We start from the raw sequence: 13,675 nt of genomic DNA, 5'->3' as shown, positions 1-13,675 counted from the left end.
GTTTTCAGACTCTAACATTAATCATTAATGGTTGAGCAATACTAACTTATTAAACGATTTCTCAGAGTAGTGCCATGGCTTACATTACACCTTTCATATCATTTCAAAAGACTCCGATATACCAGAAACCACTGATGACTGTCCAGAAAGGTGGGAGAGAAGATTCGTTTTTGCTGCGTTCTTTTCATATTCTTTTAATTTAATGTATAATAACTTTCCACTAGAGGTTAACTTTATCCTATAGAACGCTATGAATGCACCTGAATTGTCGAAATGAGTTAGTTGAAGCCATATGTTCACCTTGTATCAGGTAGGTGAGCCTCCCTTTTGCTCCCCTAGGTCACATGTGAAATCTGTGACATGCCATGAACAGCGGAAAATAGAAGCCCATGTAAGACTTAAATTCTTCGAAGGAAAGGAGACACATCCTTTCTGAGCTGGAGGAAATTTGGGGTTGGCTGAGGCAGGTATTGACCCTAAGCTAACCCAGGCTGGCTCCTGTCTGAAGTTCAAAGCCCCAAGGCATATGGACTGACTTTCTGGCCCTGGTCTTCTACACTCTGCCCATACACACGCATGACGCTGGTCTAAAATACTCTAGAACAGGGCACGTGTGCTTTAAGACTCTGCCAAGGAACTTAAGTCAGGCTAACAAGAGAAATTAAAATTCAGTAATGGAGCATACCTGATGGAAAAAAAATCCCTGGGAGTTCTAGGACATTTTCCTCCAGCCTAGATAGTCAAGATTAGGATCTGGGGTACTATATATTCATTAAGGCCAGAGCCTAGAAGAACCAGGGTTTTGTGAGAGCTATTCAGATATGGCTAACCACCAACAAAAGAGTCAACGGAACTTCTCCTCTTGTGGGGAGTGGGTTGGTGAAATTGGCAGTACCTGGAGGGACAGGAGACCGGAGGGCAGAGGGAAAATAAACCTGACTTATCCAGATAGCACCAAGAGGAGATATGACAATAATCGTAATCCTCATCTAGATCAAAGAATGAGCATGTGAGCAGGGACTCTTTAAAGGAGGGTGACCAGTCAGGCCTTCATTGGCAATGACGGCTGCCCGTGGTCTGGAGCAGCATTGCTCCCCAGATCACCCCTTTGCCCAATTCACGTTACATTTAGCTATGTACCTGCCCTGGCTCATTTTGGTTCTTTGCTCGAATTGTTTGGAGTCCCTAGATACCTAAAGCACGTATAAAGGCCAAGTTCAGTAGGGCTGCCAAATGTTAGGACTTCAATATAACCATACTGTGTATTTTAATTATAGCAGCCTCCGTGCTCAAAAGAAGTGCTTCTGCCTTTTATAAAACTGGATACCCATAAACCCAATCTCACTTGAGTAGTTCTGTTACAGTTCTAGGAGAGGTGAAAAATAGTCACAAGCCCCTTCTGTTCCAGGAGGAATGTCAAACTGATCAGACTTAGCAAGAACTCCTAGAGTAGAGCACAACCAGAAGATCAAGGGAACAGCCCCCAGCCGTAGGGCTTCGGGTTTTGGTCCAGAGACCGGAAGACCTGGAGCACCACATAGAAATGTAGATATTAGCTATTTAGACCATTTTCTAGTTCTTACAGAATGTGAATAAAGTTGTCCCTCTCTAGAGGGAATAGTGATCAAATTTAGGTGGTCATCTATACAATTTCGAGTCATAATTGAATTTACTTTGGATACTGACCTTTCTTTGGAAAGCCACCTTCACATTACTAGGCTATAAAAAATTAAATCCCTCAAAGGACTATGATAAGCTCTACAATGAAGCTTATGATAAAAGTTCCTGCCTTAGAAGCATTTCCCAGGGTGGGCTAATACAGCTGCTCTCCAGGTGGTTATGTGATAGACTCAAAATTGCTTCGTTTGTTCCTGTCTGTGCTTAAGCCACGGCACGGAGACTACTTTCAAGAGAAAGAGTCCAAGAATACCTTGGGCAGAGATGGATGAGATGTACCTGTTGAGCAGAAGTAAGTGGTCCAGGGGCAGTTTTTTGGCCCACCTAAAGAGTTGTTGGCTAGGAAATCTGAAGACTGATAGCTTTTCGTAGGACTTAAAGACAGAGGAATGACTTAGCTCTAGGAGAATCTGGCTTTGTAAATGACAATTACCTCAGTTTCACTCTGCATTTTTTCAGTCCGAATTGGTGTCTCTGCTAAGCTTTTCTGTTGGTTTTCAATAAAAATTCTAAACATTGTTAACACTGCCTAGTTAGATACACTAGATGCACTGCAGGGACTAAATGAGATGGCAGGTGATACCTTAAACTTAGCACACGTTTCCCTTCATGTGAAGTTTCCTAGAAAAGTTTGGGCCTGATGGCTATATGGTGGCTCTAAATTAACAAGAGAATGCCTGCCAGGTGCTGGGAGAATAAATACAGCGATTCTGCTAGAAGTGGCTTAATATCTGCTTAGAGATCCTTTGCCCACTTTGTATTTTAAAGATGCTGCATGGGTGGGCGGAGCAGGGAAAGGGCATTCATGGCCCTGTATTTAAGAGAGAACTTTGGGGGCAGAAACTATAAGATAGGACCATGGTTGTGGGAGAGGGAGGGGTGGGCTATCGGGTCGGGCTTGTAATTTGCCAAACAAGGGAGGCGATAAAACCCTTGATGATAGACAACATTTCCAAGTTACATCGTGTGTTATAATTCTTCCCCCAGATAATATGAGTAAATAAGGTTCTTTTATAGACTGCCTCTAATCTTTAGTTTTCTTAAGATACCTTTCCAAGGTCTGAGCTACTAACTGATCTGTAGGTTCCCTAAGTAGGTGGTAGCTTGATGCCAGCATCCTTTGTACCCCTGCTCAAAAGCACTTGACTTCCATTTACTGAGTGCCCACCACATGCCATATAGCACCAGGCATAGGCGACACAGCGACCAAGAAGTTGGGCTCTTCCTTCATGACATTTAGTGTAGTGGGAAAGTCAAACAGGAAATCAGTGATCCAAAGACAGCCTGGAATAGAAGCTCTGGATGGGAGCGAGCAGACCCAGTGGTCAAGACTTAACCATACAGGAGGCAGGTAGCAGCTGAACATTGCTGGAAGTCCCACACACCACGTGGGTTACAGCTTATGAAGATTTCTCAAAACTCACCGAGAGCTTAGACTCTCATGTGACAAAGCCAGGAATTAGTGCATCTCTGCAGATGATCCTACAAAGGTGATAGCACTCAATCACCAATGGATGGCTGCCAGCGTTACCAAAGAACGCTAAAATCCGTCAGAGGTAAAAGCCCTGAAATTTCTAACTTTACCAGTGAGCCCTGCGTGCCGGCACCTCTCTCCTCACGTGGAAACGAGGCTAACGGACCCACACTGACACACTCATTCTGATATATAAGTGCAGGAAGGTGCTCTGTTTTTAAATGATAAAGTTTCTGAAGATGAGGTGAAAGTACCCTCGTAGGCATTGAGAACTGTGGCCTTTGTAACCTGAGAGTCTTTCAAAGTATGCTAACTAGTGAAACAACTGCTCATACTTGGTTTCAAGTTAAGAAAACCTGGGAAGAATGCTTTGGGGAAAAAAATCTGTAGTTCAGACCAACGTTATTAGTGAACTAACAAATCAACGGATGCATTGGGGAATACTCGCTAGTGCCTAAAAAATTTTTAGACGTCAGGCACCCGGTCCCAACTTACAAAGACACGTTCCAGGCCCTGCCATAGGGGATCTCCGCTTGTAGAGATGGAAACACGTAGGTGAGCACATCTCAGTATGTGACGGCTCTGTGACAGGCACAGGAGACAGTGAGAAAGCAGCCAGACCACACCTAATTGGTCAAGAAAGCAATTGAGGGGCTCGTTCAAGGATGACATTTGAACGGGTGGTAAGCGATAGGAAGAAGCGGGGGAAATGGGTAGGAAACTAGACTGAATCCTAGAGCCCGTGAGAAGCCTGCAAGTGATCCCATCCCTGGCACTCTGGGCCATTCTTGGCTGCCTGATTCACCATGTTGATGTGGATAGAGAACATGGCAGCCTGGAGGCAGAGGAACAAGAGACAAATTTAGATCAAGTGAGAGATGAGTGCTTGGACATGCCCAGGACTTGATGGCAAAATGTCAGGGGAGAAGAATCTAGGCTCACGGTTGGACTACTGATTTAGAGTGTGTGGTGGGTCAGTCAAAGATCAGGCACATGGGGATGGGAAGACAGATTTTAGAAGAGCCTCTTTACCGTGTACGCCTATTAAGATATCCAAGTAGATTTTACCTAATGGCACAAAGGTCGTCATCATAATCTCTGTTGTTCGATTGGCAGTTGTCACCTATGTCCATCCAGTGATGCACACGACTTATGGGGTGAGTACTATAGAGTCCAACCCTGAGAATGAAGTAGTCACCCGCATTGTGGGTAGAATCTTAGCCTCCTAACCTTCCCGCAGTGGTTTCAGAGTGTGGTCAGGGACCAGCAAGGTCAACAGCCTCCGGGAACTCAATAGAAATGCAAACTTGGGCCCCATGCTAGACCTACAAAGTCAGAATCTCTGGTGAGGGGGCAGCATTGTGTTTTAGTAAGTCCTTCAGGGGCTTCTGATACAAACTTGATCTTGAGAACCACTGACTTTTACCACCCACAAAACTAATAACTTCCCAAATATATCAGGAGGGCCTTAGCTCTTTCTAGACAAGAAAACCAAGCATTATAGTCCTTCTAGGAAAAGACCTGCTAGGGATACTGAGGCAGCATTTTTTAAAATTCAGAATGGGGACGGGAGGGTGGGCTCTATCTCAACAATAAGGCTCTGTTAGGACAGTGACATCCTGACAAGTGATAGTACCTAATTCTGGATTAATTTAAACTGACACTACTACCCACAAGTCAGCAGAATATTCTGGAAGGAGGTGGTCCTGAGTCAGGTGCTCTAGTTGGTATGCGTGCTCAATCACATGGTATCTGGAGCCAGACTGCCTGAGTTCAAATTCTAGTTCTGCCCAAGGTGATCTTGGGCAAATACTGTCCTCCCTTCCCCAAACAGGTTCCCTGGTATGTAAAAGGGGAACAGTAGCGCTGACTGTGTAGGATTGAGAATTAAATCAATTAAGAAACTGAGGTCTTTGAACAGTGTTTGGCTAAGAATAAAAATTAAGTTATTTATCCATGATTCTCAAGATCATCTCAATCTGATGTAAATGGGAAAACTGACAATTGAACTGTAGGATTGAGTGAATCAGGATTAACCCAAGTATTTCACAGTTTTTAGTTGGCCCCCGCCTGGTTCTCACAAGGCTTGAGAGGCTGTCTGTAAGGCCAGAATACAGCTCAGTCCCTCATTCTCAGTTCCTCTTACTAACCTTCTTCCCTTGTAGGAAAACTTCTTTGCTGACTTGAAAAGCTGCTTGTCCTAAAAGGAGTTTTAGCCTATGAATAGAAAGATTGGCGTTCAAGTGGCAAGCAGTAGGAATGAGCTGGACTAAAAATAAATGCCCTTGGCAGCCCCAGAAGTGCCAAAACAAATGGACTGAAGAAAATTCCAGGAGATGATAACACCCGTACACTCAAGCAAATGGGAGGGCTGTGAAAGATGTGAACACTTGGCCTTGCTAGTCCCAGCAGTGTGGCAGCCGCAGCCTCTCTGTGCAGGCTGAAGTTCATGTCTGAGCCTGACACGCAGAAACATCTTACTGTGGGCATCCCTTCTGGAGCACTCCTGCAAAGGTGCCACTCGGAGCCCTACAGGGAACTTCGTAGCCCACTTGGAAGGCTTGGTATTTACCGTAAGATCTATGCAGTTTTTTGTTTTTTTTTTTTTAACCAAAGCTTACGTACTGTTCTTCCATGTTAACCGTTGCAGGGACAATTAGACAACAACGGCAGGCTGACTTCTAAATGCATTAAAACCCCTGAGTTGCTTGGAGCCAGTGAACTGCCAACATGTCTGGGTAGCAACGTTAACTATTTAGGTAAGCAAGGCTCCTGGGACATGGGCGCCTTGAAGTAAGTTTGCAGAGTCTGATATCAACTGTGTACGCGCAGAATTAGTGAGGAAATCTTCAACCCTTCTGGGCCTTCAGTCATTCGTTACAAGTGTAAACAGCCATGTAGACGACTAGGTACAAGTGACTTCCAACGCCCTGGCCCAAAGGGGTAGGGGTATCCATCCTAAGTATTAGAGCTGAAAGGAAACCCAGATCTAGTCCAACCGTTTGATTTCTTAAAGTTATGGAACGCTCTTCAAATCCTTACACAAAACTCCAATGTTGAAAAGAAACGCTGGTTGAAACAGAGGTGGAATACCCAGGTTCCCTGCTGTCATAGCCTTTCCCCTGACTGCAGCCACCCCGATGCTGCCAAGGCATTCCTGTGAACCCCGTGACTTTGAGGAACCCGCTAAAAATCACATTGACTCCGACTTTTCACCCTTCTGAGCAGATAGACCCTGGGTTGTAGGATGCCGAGCGCTTCTACTTGTAATTTATTTTTTGAGGCATCATTGGCTTTAGCTTAACCTAAGCGTTGAAAGGACCCTGGGTGTCGATCATTTCAAGCTTACCCTGTTCTCTTTATGAAAGTATAATGCTGAACTTGAGACTTAACTGTCACGGATGGAAATAGACTACAGGCCCACAATCCTGTAATCCCCCAAAGCTTTGCAAACCGAAAGCTTAATTCATTTGGTGTTTTCGATTCTTTTGGAGCTCTGTACGGCAGCATTCCCAGGTAGGCACCACAGGTGTAAAGGGAGAATCTTCCTGAAACTTGGGCAGAAAACCCACCATGCTGCAGTCAGGTGGCTGAGCTCTCCCCGCTCTGCACGATACAGGGAATTAAACAGAACTAGGGAGTCCTTTCTACCCGGGAGCAATCTTTCAAAACAAGGTGCTTAGGAAACTTAAGAAACCGAGGCGCGGCCATAGAGCTTAGGGTCTTTCTTCTGTTCTCTTTAAAGAAAGAGCCCTTTATAAAGCCAGCTAGCTTTACCCACCCCCACTCCCACCACTCTCCTCTTTTAAAGAAGCAGGGATGGTTGGTTAGCAGCGTACTCCATTCCTAACGCCATTGTTCTCCTTTCTTAACGGAGAGCCGTGTGTGTCATGGTAAAACACAGCTTTATGACCATCGGGCAGAAGCTTGGGTGAAGTGGAAACGTCTGAGATAAGAGGTAGAAATTAAACTCCTTTTTGTCTTCAGATATTGGAATAAACACTAAGGAAATGCCCGTGTCTGTCCTGAGCCCGCTCAACAGCGACTCTTAAAGCAGCATTGCTGGGATTTTAACCCAGCATTTATTACTGTTGATTGCCTGTATGTTACAGTTACATTCAGAGAGCTTCCTTAAGGTGACAGTGGACTAAACACCAGCCTTAGGCTATTGTGCGCCCATATTTAATCCCAGGCCGGCTTGAGTGTCTATAAAATCCGTAGTTACAATCAAGGCTCATTGTGAAAGAGATCTGCCAGCTACCTAACCCCAAATGGAAAACCATCATCTGACGCCTACTTTTTTTTTTTTTTTTTCCTGACGCCTACTTTTAAGTCCCTGTCCAAGTCGGATTATATGGTTACCTTTCTGACAGCATAGATATCAACATCGATGTTTTTGTCTCATTTTGACCAAACAACTAAAACCTTTGGTAACTAACACCTTTTAAAAAGGTATTCTAATTGCAACCTGACTTTTCTTTCCAAGTATATGTATATTTCTGTTCTCTATCATAAATTGTTCTTTTTTTTACTTTCCAAGTAAAGTACTCTAAGTAGATTCTTACCACTCCCACAACAGTCAGAGGTCGTGGGGATAAAGAACTGCAGCCAGTGGGCCCTGGAACAGATAACCCCAGCATTGAGAATATTAAGACTATATCGAGACTCCAGTGATAAAAGGGGGAGGGTGAGAGGCAACCAGGTACTTCATACTTGGTTTCGCGGTATAAAAACTAGCGTGCGATGCTTCCTGACAGCCTCTACCCTCTCCTTGTTCCCCCTTCTCGTGCCCAATAAAATATTTGTGGAGGGCTTCCCTGGTGGCGCAGTGGTTGAGAGTCTGCCTGCCGATGCAGGGGACGCGGGTTCGTGCCCCAGTCCGGGAAGATCCCATATGTCGCGGAGCGGCTGGGCCCGTGAGCCATGGCCGCTGAGCCTGCGCGTCCGGAGCCTGTGCTCCACAACAGGAGAGGCCACAGCAGTGAGAGGCCCGTGTACGGCAAAAAAAAAAAAAAAAAAAAAAAAAAAATTGTGGATTGAATGAATAGTATGAATTACAGGTAGGAAGAGGAGTTCCCTGGTGGCCTAGTGGTTAGGATTCCAGGCTTTCATTGCCATGGCCCGGGTTCAATCCCTGGTTGGGGAACATCCCTCAAGCCACGCAGCACGACCAAATAAATAAATAAATAAAAATGGTTAACGTGGTAAATTTTAAGAAATGCTGGGGGTGGGGGGGCGCGCAGGGTGGATTTCCTGGTGGCCCAATGGTTAGGACTCAGCACTTTCACTGCTGGAGCCTGGGTTCAGTCCCTGGTCAGGGAACTAAGATCCTGCAAGCCACGTGGTGTGGCCAAAAAGCTAATAATAATTATTAAAAAATAAAATAAAAAACGAACTACAGATAGGAAGTGCCATTGATTCATCCTGCTTTGTATCTGTGTCCTAGCTTAACTACACGCTTGTGGGCAGAGTGGTACATATAGTTTTTAGACGAGTACCTTTAGTACCTAAGTAACCACACACCCATATGGTAAACTAGGACCAAATTTTAATCTCCCTGGGAATGAGCCACAAAGTATAGAATGTTCCCAGACAGTAGGGAGTAGCTGATAGTACGGATGCCAACTAGAGCATTGTGTACATGACACAAGAGTTCCAGTCTGTGCTTGTCACTGTAGCATCTGTTCTTATACCCACATGCCACAGCTGCAGACGCTGAAAGGTACAGGAAGTCTCAAGGCTTTCTGCTGGGAAGACCTCCCCCTAAGGAATCTGCATGAACTATATGGCTCCACTGTTTTTCTCGAATATTTGCAGTGTATTTGCTGTAAGCAACCAGATCTTTGCCTTTTATCTCAAAGAAATTACATCCTCCAGAAGGATAGACCTGCTAATGATAGGAAACACCTGAATATCAGCTGTCCCATTCCAGGCAAAAAAAACTAAGTGTATTCATTCATGCCATTATGTGAATTATATTCATACACTGAGCATAGGAAAACTGAGTTTCAGAAAAACAGAATCCACGTCTGTGGCTCCCACCTTGCTTTGCTTTTCTCACATCACTAGGTTAAAAATGATCTCCCTTTGGGTGTGGAGAAAAGCGAACCCTCCTACACCGTTGGTGGGAATGTAAATTGGCACAGCCGCTATGGAGAACAGTATGGCGATTCCTTAAAAAACTAAAAATAGATCTACCATATGACCCAGCAATCCCACTCCTGGGCACATACCGGAGAAAACCATAATTCAAAAAGATACATGCACCCCAACGTTCACTGCAGCACTGTTTACAATAGCCAGGACATGGAAGCAACCTAAATGTCCATCGACAGAGGAATGGATAAAAAAGATGTGGTACATATATATATACAATGGAATATTACTCAGCCATAAAATGAATGAAATAATGTCATTTGCGGCGACATGGGTGGACCTAGAGATGATCATACTGAGTGAAGTAAGCCAGACAAAGACAAATATCATATGATGTCACTTATATGTGGAACCTAAAAAAGTGATACAAGTGAACTTATTTACAAAACAGAAACAGACTCACAGACTTCAAAAATAAACTTATGGTTACCAAAGGGGAAAGGTGCAGGGGGGGAGGGATAAATTAGGAGTTAGGGATTAACATATACACACTACTAGGTATAAAATAGATAATCAACAAGGACCTACTGTATAGCACAGGGAACTCTACTCAATATTCTGTAATAACCTATGTGGGAAAAGAATCGGGAAAAGAATCTGAAAAAGAATGGAGATACATATATATGTATAGCTGTATCACTTTGCTGTACACCTGAAACTAACACACTGTAACTCAACTATAATATAAAATAAAAATTAAATTTAAAAAAATGATCTCCCTTCACCTCTTAACTGTACCTTCTTCATGCTTTTTATCTTATCTTGGAGTCATTTTGTAAACATGTCTTTTTCCAATTAGACCTCCAATTCCGAGATGAGGAAGCATGTATTAAATCTCACGCCTTTTCTAAATATCCTTTACTTTGCTCGTAATAGAAGCATCATTGATGAGTAACAGCATAGAATGTGGACAAGAAATGCCATTAAAAGATTAGGATTTGGCTGCATGATTATAATGACACAAATGAGTTAAAGGAATGGGAGAAACGAGTCCACAGGTGAATCCCCTGCCCTGCCACCTGCAGTCTCTGGGCAATCTACGTTCCTTCTATCTTGGTCTGGCTCCCTTGACCCAAGATTACTATTCCAGCCACCATGCCCAGTTTTCAGGAACCAGAAAGGAATAAGATTAAGGAAACTGGATCCCCTGTGCCTTTGAGGATATTTCCCAGAAGTTGTATATACCATTTCTGCTTACATTCCATTAGCCGGAACTTAGTCCCATGGCTATGCCTCCTGCAAGAGAGGCTGGGGAATCTAGTCTTATCCAGATGGTGTGTGCCCAGCTGAGAACTCAGTTACTGTCAGTCACTGCCCCAAGGCCCATCCAGCTCTGGCCCCTACAGTGTTATGGCCTCTGAGTCTGCAGCTGTCCCTCCAAGAGGACTCCTATCCATGGGTTTCAGGTAACGAGCACCTCTAACTTAGCATCCTTGTGTCCCAGCTTAGCTAAGTGTTCCTTCCTGATTTTAGGAAGAAAAGCCAAATGTGAACCCTCCCAATTCCAGTGCACAAATGGCCGCTGTATTACGTTGCTGTGGAAGTGCGATGGGGACGAAGACTGTGCTGATGGCAGTGACGAAAAGAACTGTGGTGAGTAAAGAGCTGGACAGTCTCACCTGCCACCTCACTAGGACGTACGCATTGTATTGAAAGATGATGATATTTTATATCTTAGTGTCTACAAATGTATCGAGATTCTGAAAAATAGAATCCACTCCTAAGAACTGCTTTGACCTCGAGTCCAAAGATTCTATACTTCCTGGTCTGGAGGGATATGATTGTTTGATGTGAAGTTAGCGACTTGAGTATGGAATTTTGAAGATATAGTGGAGTTCTTTTCAAATGATAGACGCGGTTGATCTTAGATCAGACAAAATTTTGGTATAGGAAGCTAGAGGAAGGAAGGGGAGGACCAGAAATAGAGACAGAAAACTGCTTTGAACAGAGTTTCTTTTTTTTTTTTTGCGGTACGCGGGCCTCTCACTGTTGTGGCCTCTCCCGTTGCGGAGCACAGGCTCCGGACGCGCAGGCTCAGTGGCCATGGCTCACGGGACCAGCCGCTCCGCGGCATGTGGGATCCTCCCAGACCGGGGCACGAACCTGCGTCCCCTGCATCGGCAGGCGGACTCTCAACCACTGCGCCACCAGGGAAGCCCCAGACTTTGTTTTTTTAATTCTCAAATGGTTCCGATCCCCAAAAAGCAAGCCGTGGACAGTAAGAAATTCCCTGCAGTTTCAGGAATTAATTAACTCCTGGTATAGAAACTATAAGCCATCCCAGATCAAAGATCAGATAAGGATTCTTTTTTTAATTGCCTGTCTACAGAGATGCTGATTTTAAAGCACTAGGCAAGATGGAAGACATTCTCTCCCCCAAGAAAATAGGGATACGCCATCATACCCATTGATCAGCATCTATTAAAAGATCATTATGAGGGCTTCCCTGGTGGCGCAGTGGTTAAGAATCCGCCTGCCAATGCAGGGGACACGGGTTTGAGCCCTGGTCCGGGAAGATCCCACATGCCACGGAGCAACTAAGTCCGTGCGCCACAACTACTGAGGCTGCGCTCTAGAGCCCGCGAGCCACAACTACTGAAGCCTGAGCGCCTAGAGCCCGTGGTCCACAACGAGAGAAGCCACCGCAATGAGAAGCCCGCGCACCACCACGAAGAGTAGCTCCCGCTCACCGCAACTAGAGAAAGCCCGCACGCAGCAACAAAGACCCAACACAGCCAAAAATAAATAAATTTATAAAAAAAAAAAAAAGATTATGAGAAATGCCTGTCTTTGCAACCTATATAACCTCTCATTAAGCCAGGACAGCTGAGAACTACATGTCAAGATGGCATTTAGGTACCTTGAATACATGCTGAAGTTTGCTTTATGATCCCTTTGTTCTGTGTTGTAAAACTCTTGAAATAAGGTTGTTCATGAATGTCGGTGATAACATTGCCATTTGCCTTTTAAAAGACGTTACATAATAAGGTAGATAGCTAGTGGGAAGCAGCCGCATAGCACAGGGAGCATAGCACAGGGAGATCAGCTCGGTGCTTTGTGACCGCCTGGAGGGGTGGGATAGGGAGGGTGGGAGGGAGGGAGACGCAAGAGGGAAGAGCTATGGGAACATATGTATATATATAACTGATTCATTTTGTTGTAAAGCAGGAACTAACACACCGTTGTAAAGCAATTATACTCCAATAAAGATGTAAAAAAAAAATCAAAAAAATAAATAAATAAAAATAAAAGACGTTACATAAAGATGTCCACTATACAAACTAAAAATCCAGAAGAAAAATAGAAGCTAAGTGTAGATTTCACCAACTGCCATCTTGTTATGCCCTTACCTCCTTCTTCATGCATCATTACTAAACTGCTATAGTATAAACATACTGGCAGACAGTCCTGTGCTTGAGCTCTCAGAGCAGCATCATGGATGTCTGCATGCCAATATGTAAATTAGCAGCTCATTTGGAAGCAGAGTAAACCCATGCTGCAATATCAGAAAAGAAGCTTATCTCCAGTCTCAGGACCAAGAATAGTTCTCCAATGTGACACATTTATATCATTTGCATCCTAACACTAAAATTTTAATCTATTCTACAAGATATCAAGTTCCATGCTCTTTCTGGGTTACCGGGGTGATATAATTCTCTCACTAATTTTCGCACTAAAGGACCTCACTCTTGTCCACTGTTCTCTTGGTGTGAGTAGCCATTCTTCTTCTGTGCTAAACTATATTTGGCAAAACCCATTTCTTTTTGTTTTTTTTTTAAGAGAGTAATTATTCTCTCCATGGTGTGAAGTCTTACTTTACCGTTTGACTACCTCAGTAGAAACTAACCTGAGTCATTGTAGGGGTCATCGCTGGCTTTCCCTAAAATAGTCTCTGCATAAATCGATTCTAGCCACGTAACAGGAAGGTTTGGAAGAGGCAAGGAGGTAGATGTACCTACAATCAAGATCATGCAAAGTGGGAAAAAGTAAATATATTCTTGGCCAGAATTTGTCTCTGCCTCTCAGATATGAAGGTAGAGAAGGAAAGTGGGAGCTTTGCTCGGGGAAGCTCTGAATGCTTATTTTGAGATGTTCCTCCATGGAAGGGAAAAGCTACACAATTACTTAAAACTTCCAAAGCCAATTCCTGTTTTTCCTGTCCAACCTCTTGATGTTGAACTTGGTTACAATTTCAGCAGGGCCTTTTCTTTCAAGCATGTCAACTAGCATATTTAGTCAACTTCAGCTTGGATTCTGCAAGCCATATTCCATCAGTCCTAGTAACTCACTCTTCTACAAGTGTTAGGCTGAACTGATACATCAGTGACTCGGATACCCCAAGAATGGAACTGGTAGTTCTCTTCCCCG

At 44.1% G+C, this 13,675-nt stretch overlaps 1 protein-coding gene across 7 annotated transcripts in view; it reads left to right on the top strand.

Annotated features, from left to right (window-relative positions):
- VLDLR (very low density lipoprotein receptor) overlaps positions 1-13,675 on the top strand; it is a 32,046-nt gene that overhangs the window by 1,796 nt on the left and 16,575 nt on the right. For all 7 annotated transcript variants that reach the window (XM_089913257.1, XM_089913254.1, XM_089913256.1 and 4 more), the window contains exon 2: positions 10,781-10,900. In XM_089913257.1, the coding sequence (XP_089769383.1) occupies positions 10,781-10,900 (120 nt within the window). The remainder of the gene's footprint in view (positions 1-10,780; positions 10,901-13,675) is intronic.

Source organism: Delphinapterus leucas, chromosome 6 (genome assembly GCF_059928025.1).
Source record: "Delphinapterus leucas isolate spDelLeu-1000000601 "Yukka" chromosome 6, BTC_Dleu_Yukka2, whole genome shotgun sequence".
NCBI classification, from domain to species: domain Eukaryota; kingdom Metazoa; phylum Chordata; class Mammalia; order Artiodactyla; family Monodontidae; genus Delphinapterus; species Delphinapterus leucas.
This window is presented reverse-complemented; position numbering and strand designations above follow the sequence as displayed.